At 39.6% G+C, this 15,872-nt stretch overlaps 1 protein-coding gene across 1 annotated transcript in view; it reads right to left on the reverse strand.

Annotated features, from left to right (window-relative positions):
• Positions 1-449: 449 nt before the first annotated feature.
• LOC126279016 (transforming growth factor beta regulator 1) overlaps positions 450-15,872 on the reverse strand; it is a 70,552-nt gene continuing 55,129 nt past the window's right edge. The window contains exon 7 of the mRNA XM_049979401.1: positions 450-679. Coding sequence (XP_049835358.1) covers positions 515-679 — 165 coding nt within the window. The 3' untranslated portion in view covers positions 450-514. The remainder of the gene's footprint in view (positions 680-15,872) is intronic.

Below are 15,872 nucleotides of genomic sequence, written 5' to 3' on the forward strand. Positions count from 1 at the left end.
GTTATCTTAGTATTCCAGCACAAACTTACTTTAAAAACTGGCTGTTCTGTCATTTCCACGATTCATGATCTCTGGTTCCTTACCAAAAAAATCACAAACTCATCACTCTTTCCGTGCTGTATCTATTAGGTTGGCAAGAGACAGCAGTTTTCACATACATACAGGTAGTTCCCTGATACTATTAAGAGTCATATGTATTTCACACAGATCACGTAAATGTTGGCTTGCACTTTCTTCCTTTGACATTTACAGCACCAAAACCCTTTTTTTATTTCATTATATGCAATCACTTGCATAATGCTAATGGACATGGCAGATATAAATTACACCATGAAATGCATGTTGCGATTAGGATTCAACTGCATCACATCATGTCATAACTATTGAGTACAGTCATGAACAATGCCGATGTATTGACTGTGTAATATACACAAAGTTAACTATTTAAATTAATATTTCTTGACATTTAATCTGATATCAAAAGCCCATTCTCTTTGTAAACATTTAGATTCCATCAAGACATCAATAAGTCTCTAAGAGTAGCACTTGATTCCCGTAAAAGCTGCTCTGAGGGTTCAGTCTTTACAACAGTCTTGGAGAAGCCAATGCTTCGCTGAAGAGCATCAAAACTGAGAGACGCATCATTATCCTCAGGTGGTGGTTCAATTGCCCGATTAACCTGAAATATGATGAAGCAATCATTCATGTTTTGTTCATTAATATGACAAGCTAAACAAATATTTGTAGTTTTATACTAAACACATTTTACTTTACTGTCTAAAGTATGAAGGTAACAAATCACTGAATAGCAGAGGCAGTAATCAATAACCTATAAACAAGACTGAGTGTTGCTAGATTTTTGACAAATCCTTTGGCAGAGTGGACACACATACCAGTATGGTTGTTTTGTTCATAATGACTGCAATGTATATTTATTTTACCATTTATAAGATATTCTTTATTAGTACCACAAATTCTGTCCTCCTCTCCAGAATGTGTGTGCAGTCCTTGAAAAGGTTTCTGAGTAAGGTGGCACAGTCAGTAAAACCGGACTCACATTTTGGAGGAGTGGTTCTCAAATTTCTGTTCACATTTTAAGCAAATGTGGCACTGATCGTAGTACCCCATGTACACCATACACTGGTGGAGCCCCTCATTAGGCCAGATATAAAATAGTCAAAGATATGTGTCTAATCTGAAGGTTAACAAGCAGTACTTCACATATTGCCTGTTGGCTTTCCTCTTTGGATCTTTGATCAGCTGTCTTTTTATGATTATTCTGATGCTTCAGCAGCACGAGTGGCTGGAATGTCAAAGATTCACTGTACATTATTAGTGGTAGAGGCACACTAGAGTTGAGCTTGCTGCTGGAGGTTATATGTATTTCCTGTGTCAACATCTTAGGATGTTACCCTGGACACTACCACTGTGATTCTCTCCTTGTTACCTGCATGGTCATTAGCTGCAGTATGGGAATCTGGAATCCTTCTATCTTGAGTCTTTATACCGGATGTTAATTAATTTGTGGGTAACCACAGGACTTACAACAAAGCAAAGATGGTGATATATAAATATGATAATTTTTTTTCCATTTTCTTAGTTGCAGACACTTTTTTATTGTTACATGTTAGATTCATTTGTTTTTTGTTTCCAAATTTCCAGCTTGGTATTACAAGTATTTCTTCTTTTCAGATGTTGTTTGTTTTGGAAAGTGTTACAGTCAAAGCCTTCTTATATTATCTTAGATGCCACATTATTAGTAAGTAAACAAACCCTTTTAGTATTGAGCACGATCAGTAGTGGAAGCTTACTCTACAGTTCTTACTAGACTAGTGTTTCATGTGTACTGAACACTCTTGCCCACCAGCGATCAAACTGTCTACTTCAGAGAGGGGTGCCACCAAACAAGTGTGCATTAGTAACCTCAGCTGGAGAGTGAATGTTGTGTCTGACTTCTAGTCATGTCTAAAATATTCTGAACGGCTCACGACGGACATGCATCAGATGTATGGATTTGGAAATTACAACATGTCTGAAGTGAGATGTTTGTTTGCTGAAAGATTTCATAGCAGACATTTACCAAACAATAAGACAAACTTCTAGTGTACTGGAGTAGCTTGGGTCAGCAACTTCTGTTAATCAGTAGAACGGGAAGCCAGTCCAAGTTGTAAGTTTTTATTTTTTATTCATTCGATGACTAGTTTCGGGCCGAGACCCATTTTTAAATCATCATAACAAAGTCAAAAATAGCATTTCCAGAGATGTCAAAAATGTGCAATGAACACATACAGTGCGTTTTCATTCCACTGAAACAATAAGATGATTCGAGGAATACATGACCATCTTATGGAAAAGGCTCCTTTGAGAAAAGCTCATTTCATTATGAGAGACCAAATAGTGTTAGATCACCTGATTTTGATACTTCATCATATTGAGGACAATAATGTCAGTAGGAGAGAGAGAGAGAGAGAGAGAGAGAGAGAGAGAAGAAACTGGGAATGTGAGTCATGTGACAGTGTGGGAAGTTTAACGAGAGCACTCATTTATTTGTACAACTTTCAGAGTGTGCAGCGTCTTATTGAAACAGATTTTCAATCCAGAAAAGCTTTTTGTACTTGATTACTGGGGATGTATATTCTGGGCCAACATTTCCCATCTAACACATTATTCACTGATGAAGCAAAGTTTATAATGAATGGAGTGCAGAATTTTCACTACTCTCATGTGTGGGTGTATGAGAATCCTTTTGCAGTTTGGAAACAAACCATCAACAATGGTTTAGCATTAATGTATGGGCTGGCATAATTTGAGACAGTTTAATCGGACCTTTCATTTTCCATGAAACACTGACTGAAGCATCATATAATAAATTTGTAATGGAACATTTAAATGTTTTGCTGGAACATATTCCACTACACTTAATGGCAGAACATGTGGTTCACATGAGATATGGCACCACCTTATGTTACTCTGCAAGCAAGAACAATTTTATATCAGTATTTCCCAAATAAATGGATAAGTCATAGAGCAGTGACATTTGGGGTTCTTGATCTCCTGATCTCAATCCATTTATATTTCATATTTTTGGAGGCTTTTAAAACACGTAGTGTACTCAAGACCTATTGCAAATGTTGAAATTCTTCATCAGACTTCAGTAGATACCTGGAATACAGGTGCAAGTAAGACGATGTATGATGTGACATTTAGAAGCTTAGACATTCTGACCATTTCATTTAGTCATCAGAAGACAACATTTAAAAAGAAAAAAATACCTGTTGAACCAAGATGGAAATTTAAAAGAAAAAAAAGAGAAATGAAGCAAACATGTAGTAACAAATAAGTGCTTACAACTAAGAAAATTAATATATACAATGGAAAATCCGTGATGGAATGTAACAATATTATGAGAAGGAAAATTGCTACTCACCATTTAGCGGAAATGCTGAGTTGCAGATAGACACAACAAAAAGACTCGCACAATTATAGTTTTTGATCATTAAGGCCTTCGTCAACAATACACACATACACATACAAAATTATAGGTTTTGGTCATTAAGTCCTTCGTCAACAATACACACACACACACACACACACACACACACACACACACACACGACTGCAGTCTCAGGCAACTGAAACCACACTGCCAGTGTGTCTACTGTTAACGAAGGCCTTAAACGGCCGAAAGCTATAACTGTGAGAGTATTTTTGTCGTGCTCCTGTTCTGGCTTGATTGATATTGATGATATGCAAATTTGTGCTTGTATCTGTCTGTGTGTGTTGTTTTTTGATACATACAGTGGCCCAGGTACTCACCATTTCTCATAAATAGCAAATTTTGAAATGGTACCTATAGATTCTTTTCTAGCCCCACAGTACATTTAATGTTGGCATGAAGACTGTTCAGATATCCTAGGAAGTTACTGAGCTATTCCTGATAATGGTTCCACAAGACAAAGGTGTCACGATCCCACTGTAGGTTTATAAGGTTCCATGCCCTGTGCCTGTCTTTTGAAATGCTTCATGAAGAATTTGGTAACCACTGGAACAAACAGACTACCATGGTGATGCCTAGCACCTGACCATATAAATCGACCATCGACATTAAGTAGCAGCCTCTTCTCTACAGCTCCAGTTGGCAGGAAACCTTAGCATTGAACGGTTGTGTTGTTATAGTGTTAAGTATGGAACCCTGCACAGACGGTCAGTCAATGCGATTTAAGCAACATGCAGTCATTGAATTATTCTTGACAGCAGAAGGTGTCACCCCAAAGGAGATTCATCAGAGAATGAAAGCAGTTTATGGTGATTGTGTTGATGTGAGTACTGTGCATTGTTGGGTAAGTTTAAAGATGTTGAGGTTGGAACATCTGATCTGCGTGACAAACAAAGAGTTGGACGTCCTGTGACAGCAACCACCAAGTTTTACAAGAAAAATGTCAACAGATTGGTTCAGGACGACTGTCGTATCACTCAGAGGGAAACTGCAAGCACAATTGGCATTTCACAAGACTGTGTGGGTCACATTTTTGCTTTGCTTGGCTATCGGAAGATCTGTACATGCTGACTCCTGAAATGATAGCGCACAGACTAGAAATTTGCCAGAAACTGCACTCGCGTTATGAGAATGAAGACGAAACAACACAATCACCATAAACTGCTTTCATTCTCTGATGAATATCCTTTGGGGCGACACCTTCTGCTGCCAAGAATTCAATGACTGCACTTTGCTTAAATCGCATTGATTGACCATATGTGGAGAGTTCCATACTTTACACTGTAACAACACAACCATTAATTAAATTCTAAGGCTCCCCGCCAACTGGAGCTGTAGAAAATAGGCTACGGAACAAGCCAGTACCTGCCGCCAACTGTTGAACGGTTATGAAGGTGGAGGCATTACTTTTCAGTCAGCCCTAGTATGTCTTGAGGGGAAAATGGAACTCCACAACGTAGTTGCCACTTGTGATTACTATCGAAAGTCCTGGCATGTCATGGGCTTAGCAGACGTATGACCAATTTTTAATGTTCATTGGCTATGTTGACACCTAGGAGATGATAACACACCTGGGTGAACTAGCACAATGATAGATCAAGTTCCTTGTGAAAAACTGCTAAGTGCAGCACACCATGTTACTGTTGAATACCAAGTACTTGTGGATAACAAATGAAAATTATAAAAGTCCAGCACTTGTACTCAAATTTTAAAGTTCTTCAGCTAACTAGCTGACTACCAAAACTCTTATAAGTATCATATGTCTCCAGCACAAAATAATACAAGCCCACAGAACAGTTGCCTGGAAAATTCTTAAGTTCTCAGTGCCGCTGCACAGAAAACAAGTCTTCTGAAAAATTTCCATCACTCGTAAGTTGTGAACGGCTTGCCACTCAAGGTAAAATAGATTTGACCACATAAAAGTCTCAACACGAACTGCCGTGTGCGAAGATGGCAGCTGTGCTATTATAAACTCGATCTGTCATTGCACAAATTCTCAAATACATTCCTGGAAATGGAAAAAAGAACACATTGACACCGGTGTGTCAGACCCACCATACTTGCTCCGGACACTGCGAGAGGGCTGTACAAGCAATGATCAGACGCACGGCACAGCGGACACACCAGGAACCACGGTGTTGGCCGTCGAATGGCGATAGCTGCGCAGCATTTGTGCACCGCCGCCGTCAGTGTCAGCCAGTTTGCCATGGCATACGGAGCTCCATCGCAGTCTTTAACACTGGTAGCATGCTGCGACAGCGTGGGCGTGAACCGTATGTGCAGTTGACGGACTTTGAGCGAGGGCGTATAGTGGGCATGCGGGAGGCCGGGTGGACATACCGCCGAATTGCTCAACACGTGGGGCGTGAGGTCTCCACAGTACATCGATGTTGTCGCCAGTGGTCGGCAGAAGGTGCACGTGCCCGTCGACCTGGGACCGGACCGCAGCGACGCACGGATGCACGCCAAGACCGTAGGATCCTACGCAGTGCCGTAGGGGACCGCACCGCCACTTCTCAGCAAATTAGGGACACTGTTGCTTCTGGGGTATCAGCGAGGACCATTCGCAACCATCTCCATGAAGCTGGGCTACGGTCCCGCACACCGTTAGGCCGTCTTCCGCTCACGCCCCAACATCGTACAGCCCGCCTCCAGTGGTGTCGCGACAGGCGTGAATGGAGGGACGAATGGAGATGTGTCGTCTTCAGCGACGAGAGTCGCTTCTGCCTTGGTGCCAATGATGGTCGTATGCGTGTTTGGCGCCGTGCAGGTGAGCGCCACAATCAGGACTTCATACGACCGAGGCACACAGGGCCAACACCCGGCATCATGGTGTGGGGAGCGATCTCCTACACTGGCCGTACACCTCTGGTGATCGTCGAGGGGACACTGAATAGTGCACGGTACATCCAAACCGTCATCGATCCCATCGTTCTACCATTCCTAGACCGGCAAGGGAACTTGCTGTTCAAACAGGACAATGCACGTCCGCATGTATCCCGTGCCACCCAACATGCTCTAGAAGGTGTAAGTCAACTACCCTGGCCAGCAAGATCTCCGGATCTGTCCCCCATTGAGCATGTTTGGGACTGGATGAAGCGTCGTCTCACGCGGTCTGCACGTCCAGCACGAACGCTGGTCCAACTGAGGCGCCAGGTGGAAATGGCATGGCAAGCCGTTCCACAGGACTACATCCAGCATCTCTACGATCGTCTCCATGGGAGAATAGCAGCCTGCATTGCTGCGAAAGGTGGATATACACTGTACTAGTGCCGACATTGTGCATGCTCTGTTGCCTGTGTCTATGTGCCTGTGGTTCTGTCAGTGTGATCATGTGATGTATCTGACCCCAGGAATGTGTCAATAAAGTTTCCCCTTCCTGGGACAATGAATTCATGGTGTTCTTATTTCAATTTCCAGGAGTGTACATGTTTCTCCTAGAGCCAGCATGCATGTGACACATCAATATGGGCCAGAATGTTACAAGCTTTCCAATGACATCCTTAGATTTCTGCTGGGTTCCATGGCTTTTGAAGTGTTTACAATTTAATCAGTGGGGTAGCTTACGTGCACTACTAGATTGTTAGCTGTTCTTAAACATAATGAAATTTGCACAATTATTAACAGCTAATGTAATCTACTTTTCATACTGCTGCCACGTTTACCAATTTACAATTTATTTTATGTGAAATTATGTTTTTTAACTCTCAGAATTAACATTCTGACTTATAATTTAAACACACTGGTATGCAATACTTAAGGGCAAAAGCAACTCTGATGTGGTGTGTCACTGCCACATAACATAGCTCAATGAAACTTGGACCATACATAAAAAGAAACGCTACAGTAAAGTACAGAAAGCAACTAAAAGAAATACGCAGTAAGACAAACTGAAATGACACTGTGATTTATGTTTATCCATAGGACATTACAAAAGACAGGACACGGTTCTCAATAGCATGTGTGATCACCATGGACAGCAGTGCATGCTCTGCAATATGATCCCATGCTGGCCACAAGGCTGGCAAGGAGTTATTGTGGTAGGCCATTTCATTCCTCCATCAGCGCAAATGACAACTGCTGTGCGCTCACTGCTGCATGTGGACATGCTGCAATACTTCTCACATATGCATCCCACAGGTGCTCGATGGGATGTGATATCAAGGAATGGGTAGAGCAGTCCACTCATCAAATATCTTCTCATTCCAAGAGCTCCTGCAGCTACTCTGTTTAATGTGGCCATGCATTGTCATCCACAAGAATGAAGTCAGGGCCAAATGCACCCCAGAAAAGAAACATTTTGGGGAGGTGTACAGTGTCACAACAATGCTTGTGACGAATCAAGCTGGGATATTTTTTACTTCCCCTCTTGTTTTGCCATCTGCCTCCCTAAAATTCATTTCTTCACACCTGCCTAATTACCATTAACATACATGAGTATTATCTGCATTTTCATAATAGAGAAAGGCTGGCTCTCAGTTTTAAAGAATACAACACCAGATCTAATTTTGTGCTTAGTTTTATGTATGTAATTGGTTTTCTAGTTTGTTTCGACTATTCCAAATTAGTATCTTTGTTATAGGGTGAAATCAGTAATTGTTTTGTAACTAAATTCTATTGTTGACTTATAAACAAATATAAATTCTATAATAACTATAGCCTTTTGGGAGAACAACTAATACTAATTTTAAAGGATCTATTTGGTTCTATTCAAAAAATTGTTAGCAAAGCCAGCTCTTTAATAATTCCAAAATAATTTCCAGTTTTGTCAAAAGTATTGTTTGTGTAACTATATTTGTTAATTTCATGGTTTAAACAAATAATACAGCTTAACCCTTGTAGTAGTAGAAACTGTCAAAAAGACAGAATTTTTCTGTATATGCAGTTAATTGAATGAGTTAAGTTTCAATTGTAATTTCTGTAAATTAAACATCAAACAATGTATAGTTTCAAAGAGTATATAGAAGGGCTTGATTTCTGGTCCCGAGACAGTCAGTCCACTGCCGAGTTTCAGACAAGAAACCTGTGTTGGTTAGAACAACAATAATGCATCAACTTAACTGTGAAATAAATGTTATACCAATAGGCCGTGTGTTAAAGCAATGACAGTGTCTGTTCAATTTATTTGAAAGACTGTGGAATGTGTGGTTAGGTTTTTAGTGCTTGTAGATGTTCAACAGTAAACTATTGTAGCAGTATATTGAGGTTTGCCTGCAACTATTAACGAGGCTTATTAAAAGTTAAACAATAGTGCACTGGCCATATAACTGTGTATTATTGGGGGTTTGTGAACAGAGAAAGTAAAGAACTGTGAAACACAAATGTGAACCTGCCAGCTACATCATTTAAAGTAGTCAGTGTTTAACTTCCACCTCCCATTTTTGAGCCAGCATCAAAATGCAGTATGTCGACACCAAGGACCAGCAACGAAGAAATAAAGCAGGTTAACATCACATGCTGACCAATGTACATGTATTCAAAAATTTGGAGTTCAGTACCCCCATGCAACACACACAACAACAGCTGGACTACAAAAAGGATCATATTAAAAACTGTTATAGGGTTCACTGTGTGTTCCCAACTCTTGCCATATGGAGTATGTCTAGAATCACTACTCCTACTTAATTTTCTCGCACTTGAGAAGAGTGCACAAGCCCACACCTCACTGGTCCAGTCTCTATACCCTGGGCACCATCAAAAACAGTGTGGGTGTCAATGGAACACAACATACTCATTGTGGTCACCACTCCCCACCCCACCCCAGTTGTCATGCCACTGTGGAGTGTGCCTCATAGTCCTGTTAAATATGGTTGCAATTGCAGACATTGTTTAATGTGGTCTCTTCTTGCCTCACTCCTATATGTGTGTACCAGTCGTTTCCGCATACAGCAGATGACACAAAGGGGCCAAGTGTTTTATCAGTTTAAGATTGGTGAGCATGGAGGAGCACTGCTGACAGTTTAATGGTGTACCATCTTTGTGGGTATTTTGGTAACCCATACAGCTGAGGTGGTAGGGCTTCTATATGTCACTTGTTCCTCTGCACATCTTTCAAAAAGAGAACATGCCTTGATTAACCATTTTATATTCCAGGTGGTCCAATGTGTCAGAGGGGCAATGAATTTATGGCATATTGTCAGATCTAGTCTGTACATATCTGAACAGTCTCCAAGCCAATGTTAAATGTAGTATGGAGCTAGACAAGGACCAACAGTTACCATTTCTAGATATGCTGTTTACAAGGAATGGTGAGAATCTTGGCCACAGCACATATTAAAAACCAACACATACAGATCAATAACTACACAGACTTTTGAATCATTGCTCAAGTAAGAATAGAGGCACAGTTAAAATGCCTGCAATGTGTATACGATGAATACATCTTCGACACAAGATGAAGGAAGACATCAGATCCAGAGATGTCGGGTACAGCTTCTTTGCCACATGGTGAGGGATAGAATCAGCTGTATATTGTGCAAACATTGGACACAGTCTATAACAAACTGATCAAAATGACCACAGAATGTCTCAGATCAGCAAAGGGCAAAAGGAATCCATTTTAAATTTCAGGTTATGCTGCATAGTGGGCATATCTCAGGAAGTCTATGTTGTAATGACCACATGATCCGTCAATATCCCGGTCACTGAACAATGATGGCATTGCAGGCTGGGACATGTAGCAAAATCGCTACAGTGTGGCAACTGCTGTGAGACCAACTGACTGATAAATTGACCTTGCCGACATGCAGGTTCTCACTGTTGCGAAGAACTTCTGTGCCTGTTCATCCAGAGAAGCCACTAAAATTCATAAGTGTGATAACTGTTTCAACAAGAAAGAGGAATGCCTCAAGATATTTGATCCTGGATTGTCATGTTGCAGCAAATTACCACATAGGTAATAAGGGGAGAAACAAAGTGTTAACGACCAGGGAAAGGCCCTCAGACATTGGCACGTCAGACATACAAAACCTCCAGCTGCAGGCTCAGCTTGAGCCCACCACCAGCAATGGAGGGTGTATCTTTGACAATGCTAGCCACCCGTGCTCCACGGTGGCAAAATCTCAGAAAAATCATTCAAAAACTGTCAACCAAAGATCCCGAGCCAAAGCCAACAGGGAATACCTCGACAAGTGACTACAAAAGCCTCAACAACTTTGTTCGAGAGCCTCAAAAAATTTTGTACTATGCGTCTTTCTTTTTGGGTGGATGGGTGGGGGGTGGGAGATTTTAAGTTTGCACAGATGCTTTGGCCAACTACAAAAGAAGAAAGTCAATTTTCCGTCCTCTCTCACTGGATGTGGGAGGACATTACATTATGCCACAACAGTTCATGAGTAGCAGACTTTGCTTACAGCTATATCAGCTATTTTGTGTCCTAACTTCCCACATACTTTGCTATCAAGTGGAATATTATGTGCTGTACGTGAAGGTAGGTGACACGCAGGTCTGAAGTAGTTTCTCTGCTTTACATATACATTCAACAGATCTGGATTGCTCTCAAGGTGTCAGAATAGATGAGTGTTTCTTAGAGTCCAGTGTCTACAGGACTGTGTGTACCTGTGTCATATGTAGTGAATGTTTTCTACAAGCAGATTTTAAGGAGACAATTGGAGCAAATCATGCGAACACCAAGGCTGTCCCCATAATTAAACAGATAAGTATAACTTAACATATGACACTGTTTTTATGTGTTTACCTGCTTTGTAAATTAAATCTGGGATATCCTTTCATACACTGGTTAACTGTGGACTACAGGAAAGTTTATGTGCCTGTCACACCATATGGATATACCACCAAACAGCTATCAGCAACTCATCAGCTTCAGCACAGAGTCTGTATCTAGGACTGTATATACAGGCATCTGAAGAAGTAAAGCTGCCCTCAAACAAGTGGCTGGTTTGGACACTATAATGGCTTACTAGGCTTGGTCCTTTGGGAGATGGTATGCCACTGACCTCTTCCAATTTGTGAACTCATTTACTCATCCACAACAGGAGGACCTACAGTACAATGTGGACTTTGAACAATGGCATAACATGGCATTTTTGATATAGCTTACCCAATTCATTTCCCAAGACACCAACATCAGGCATACAAGCCTTGTCAATCCGTACACCTAGTATCCATAATCAAGACATGTGCTGCCTGATTCTGAATGTTTGTAAACTGAAGTACTGCAAGATATTATATGCTCTCAAGGCACTTGCCTTCAAATACACTGGATGTGCTAACCAAGTGAGTTAGTTGCGAAATATGATGTCCACTTTTAGATGGTGGTCCTAAATGAGCTATTTTTTCTACTACCATGAACTTTGTTTTACTTTCATTTATCATTAGATCTACTTTCTTAGCTTCTTACAGTAGCACAGACCCCATTTTCTACAGTTCTTCCATGTTCTTTCCTATCAGCACAATATCATCTGCAAAAGCCAGGATATTTATCTTTTTTACTATGGTGACCCACACTTTCACATGTTACTGACCTCAGGTTCTTGCTGAGGGGCCAAATTTAACAGGTGGATCAGGTGATAGAGTACGTAGGTTCACTCTGTAAAGACTTCACAAAGGAAGATACCATGGTAATAGTGGGTGGGGTGGGCAACAGCATAGATAGGAAACCTAAATATTCAATTGAGAGTGACCTGGTAAAGATAGCTTCAGCAACGAGACATACTGGTGTTGGACTTGTGTCTGTTCTGAGGCACCATGACCGGCCTTACTGAAACTCTTCTGTTAAGAGATTTAATTTAGAGGTGGAATGCCTGCTTGGATCAGATATGGGATCTCATATTAGCGTGGTTGCTGTTGACTCTATCAGCAGGTGGGAGTATAGGCACGGCCTTCACCTCAACAGGAAGGGGAAGGGAAAGCTGTCTGGACTAATAGCAAATAACTTCAGACGGAGCATTGTGACAAGTGGTAAAGTACCAGTGACAGAGAGCAGAAACAAAAGATGTTCTGAGACGGGCTGAAAATGACAGTCACACTGATAAAACAGGCAGCTAGAAAGCAAATTCTAATGTACACAATTCATGCAGACAGCCTCTGATTGAAACCAGAGATACTCAAAAATTGGCAGGAAAATTAGGTTCATCCAGTTGTAATTCAGCCAGTGCACAAAGTCAGTAATCGTTATTGCATTAGAATATCCCAGTGCTAAGGGATAAGCTTAATGAGTTGCTTATTTGTGTTGAAGAATTAGAATTGAGCAAACCTGTTGATATAATCTGCCTCTCTGAACATCATATGACCACTGGTACAGATATGTCAAATGTTACAGAATTCAAGTTAGCTTCTTACTTCTGTAGAGAAAATATGGAGAAAGGAGGAGTGGCCTTACCTGTCAGAAGCTGTTTTGATTTTGAGAATACTGATATTAACAAATTTTGCTCAGAGAAGCACTTTTAGAAGCTTGTGCACAGAAGTAATATTTCACAATACATCCTTTATAATAGTAGATATAGACAGATCACCTTCAGAAAATTTTAACCCCTTCATAAAAAATCTGGAAGCTCTGCTGTACCATCTCATGAAGTAAAAAAAAAAAAAAACACAAGAAATAGTGGTTGCAGGTGATTTTAATGGGGGTTTATTGAAAAGTTCTGTCAGTGAACAATTATTGTAGTCAGTAACACTATCATTCAATTTAGTTCCTACTGTGAACTTTGCTACTAGGATATGGAAATGCTCTGAGCCTGCTATTGATAATCTCTGTGTAGACAAATCTAGGGAAAAAAGTAATATCACAAAACCAATAGTAAATGGGCTATCTGGTCATGACAAGCAGCATCTTGTGTTAAATGTTGAAACTCGTCAGGCTAAAAAATTTATTAAATTGAGTACAGGAGGGCAATAAATCAAAAACTGAGAAATTCAGGAAATTGCTCAAGGACATGAACTGGATAAATGTTTACAATATTTCTGATTCAAATGGAAAATACAAAGTGTTCATTAATAGAGATACCTCCACTTTTGAAAACTGTTTTCCCCTAAAGATAATTCAAATCACACAGAAGTCAAAAAATAAACCGTGCATTATACAAGGAATAAAGATATCATGTGGGACAAAATGGAGACTGTATCTACTATCTAGGAAAAACTATGATGTTAGAATTGTACTGTATTACAAAGAATACAGCAAAATATTGAAGCAAGTAATACAGAAATCGAAGCACCTTTATTATGAGAAAAAGATAATCACATCAGGCAACAAAATAAAAACTGTATGGGATATAGTGCAGGCAGAGACAGGTGGGGCCAAAAAGGAGGAGGAACAGATAGCGCTAAAAATAAATGATACTTTGGTAACAAGTACATGTAGTGTTGCAAACCTCTTAAACAATGACTTCATTTCTGTTACTGACAGCTTGGGGTTATCAGGTTCTGTGAACAGTGCAATGGTATCTGAGACCAGTCTTTAAAAACAACTTCAGTAAAATGGAAATGACACTCAAGTCTCCCAAAGAAGTAACACCTGTCATAAAATCCTTAAAATCTAAGTTAATCAAAGAGTGCTCATGCGAATTGAGCTCTATCTGAAGTTATTTGTATAATCAATCTCTTATCAGTGGAACAATTTCCAGACTGGCTAAAATACGCTGAAGTTAAGCCTCTTTACAAGAAGGGGGATAAAGAGATACCATCAAACTATCAATCAATTTCACTTTTGCTGGCTTTCTCAAAAATATATGAAAAGGTTGTGTTGAATGGTCTCCTTAAGCATCTGACTGCAAATAATTTATTGGCCATGTCACAGTTTGGATTTCTTAAGGGTTCTGATATAGAGAAAGCAGTTCACATTTACAGTGGGAATGTACTTAATTCATCAGATAATAAATTAGAGGCTACTGGCATTTTCTGTGACCTGTCAAAAGCCTTTGACTGTGTGAACCACAGCATTCTCTTAAGTAAATTAGAATATTATGGTGTCACTGGCAATGCTGCAAAATGGTTTGAGTCTTATCTATCTAACAGGAAACAAAGGGTGTTGCTGCGAAATACCTGTGCAGTAAGCAGTCAGTCTTCATCTGACTGGGAATTAATTAAATATGGCATTCCTCAAGATTCCATCTTGGGTCCATTTCTTTTCTTGTGTACATTAATGACCTCTCACCTGTTACATTTCCAGATGCTAAGTTTGTTTTGTTTGCAAATGATACAAACATTGCAATAAGTAGCAAGTCAAGTACAGATTTAGAAATAGCTACTAATCAAATTTTTGCTGAGATTAAAAGTGGTTTAAAGCTAATTCAGTCAGTAAACTTTGAGAAGACCCATTATATGCAGTTCAGAACATGTCAGAGATTTCCTTCCAGTGTGTGTATAACATATGAAGACATGCAGATTGAAGAGGCTGACAGTGTTAAATTTCTGGGATTACAACTCAATAATAAATTCAGTTGGGAAGGGCATACCACAGAATTGCTCAAGCACCTAAACAAGTCTGTATTTGCCATGAGAATAATGTCAGAAGTAGGAGATATAAATATTAAAAAAATGTGAATACTTTGCTTACTTTCATTCTATTATGTGATTTAGGATCATATTCTGGGGCAACTCATCAAACAGAGCAACGTTTTTAGGGTGCAAAAGCTTGTGATAAGAATCATTTGTGATGTAAATTCAAGAAAATCATCTAGAAACCTGTTCAAGGAACTTTGTATTCTAACCACCGATTTGCAGTATATTTATTCCTTAATGAAATTTGTTGCAAGTAATACAACTCTATTTCCAACCAATAGCTCAATAAGTAGTATCAATAATAGGAATAAAAACAATATACATAAAGACCTAAAATGACTTATCTTGGTCCAATTTTCAGGAACACACATTTTCAATAAATTGCCAGCAACCATCAAAAACTTGGTTTCAGGTAAAGCACGGTTTAAACAGAGTTTGAAAGATTTTTTGATAGGCAACTCCTTCTACTTCAGAGATGAATATCTTAACAGAGACTGTTAAGCCAGCTTAAGTAAAAATATCTGTTACATTTCATTTTTGACAGCACTTGGTCCCAACATCCAAAAGGTATTTTGTGTATGATAAATTTATTAATAGTGCATAACAGTGTTTCATTCTAACAGCAAGTTAATTCTGTAAATATTATCTGTTCCATTTTCCCACTTTGTATTCACCTATTATGACAATCTCCTGACATATGATTAGGGTAGTAAGAATTATATTCAAATATTTTATGTTTTTAGGTTATACTTTCAGACATGTTCCACACCCATGAGAATCATCTCATTTTTTGGGTCTAAGGAATGAAAACTGAATCTAAGATAATCTAACAGGGTTGGTTATATATGATCTCCCTGCCTCACTTCTGTTTTTACTTCAAATGCTTTTGAGAACTACCCCTGTACTTTCACTCTAC

This window comes from Schistocerca gregaria, chromosome 6 (genome assembly GCF_023897955.1).
Source record: "Schistocerca gregaria isolate iqSchGreg1 chromosome 6, iqSchGreg1.2, whole genome shotgun sequence".
Classification (NCBI taxonomy): Eukaryota; Metazoa; Arthropoda; class Insecta; order Orthoptera; family Acrididae; genus Schistocerca; species Schistocerca gregaria.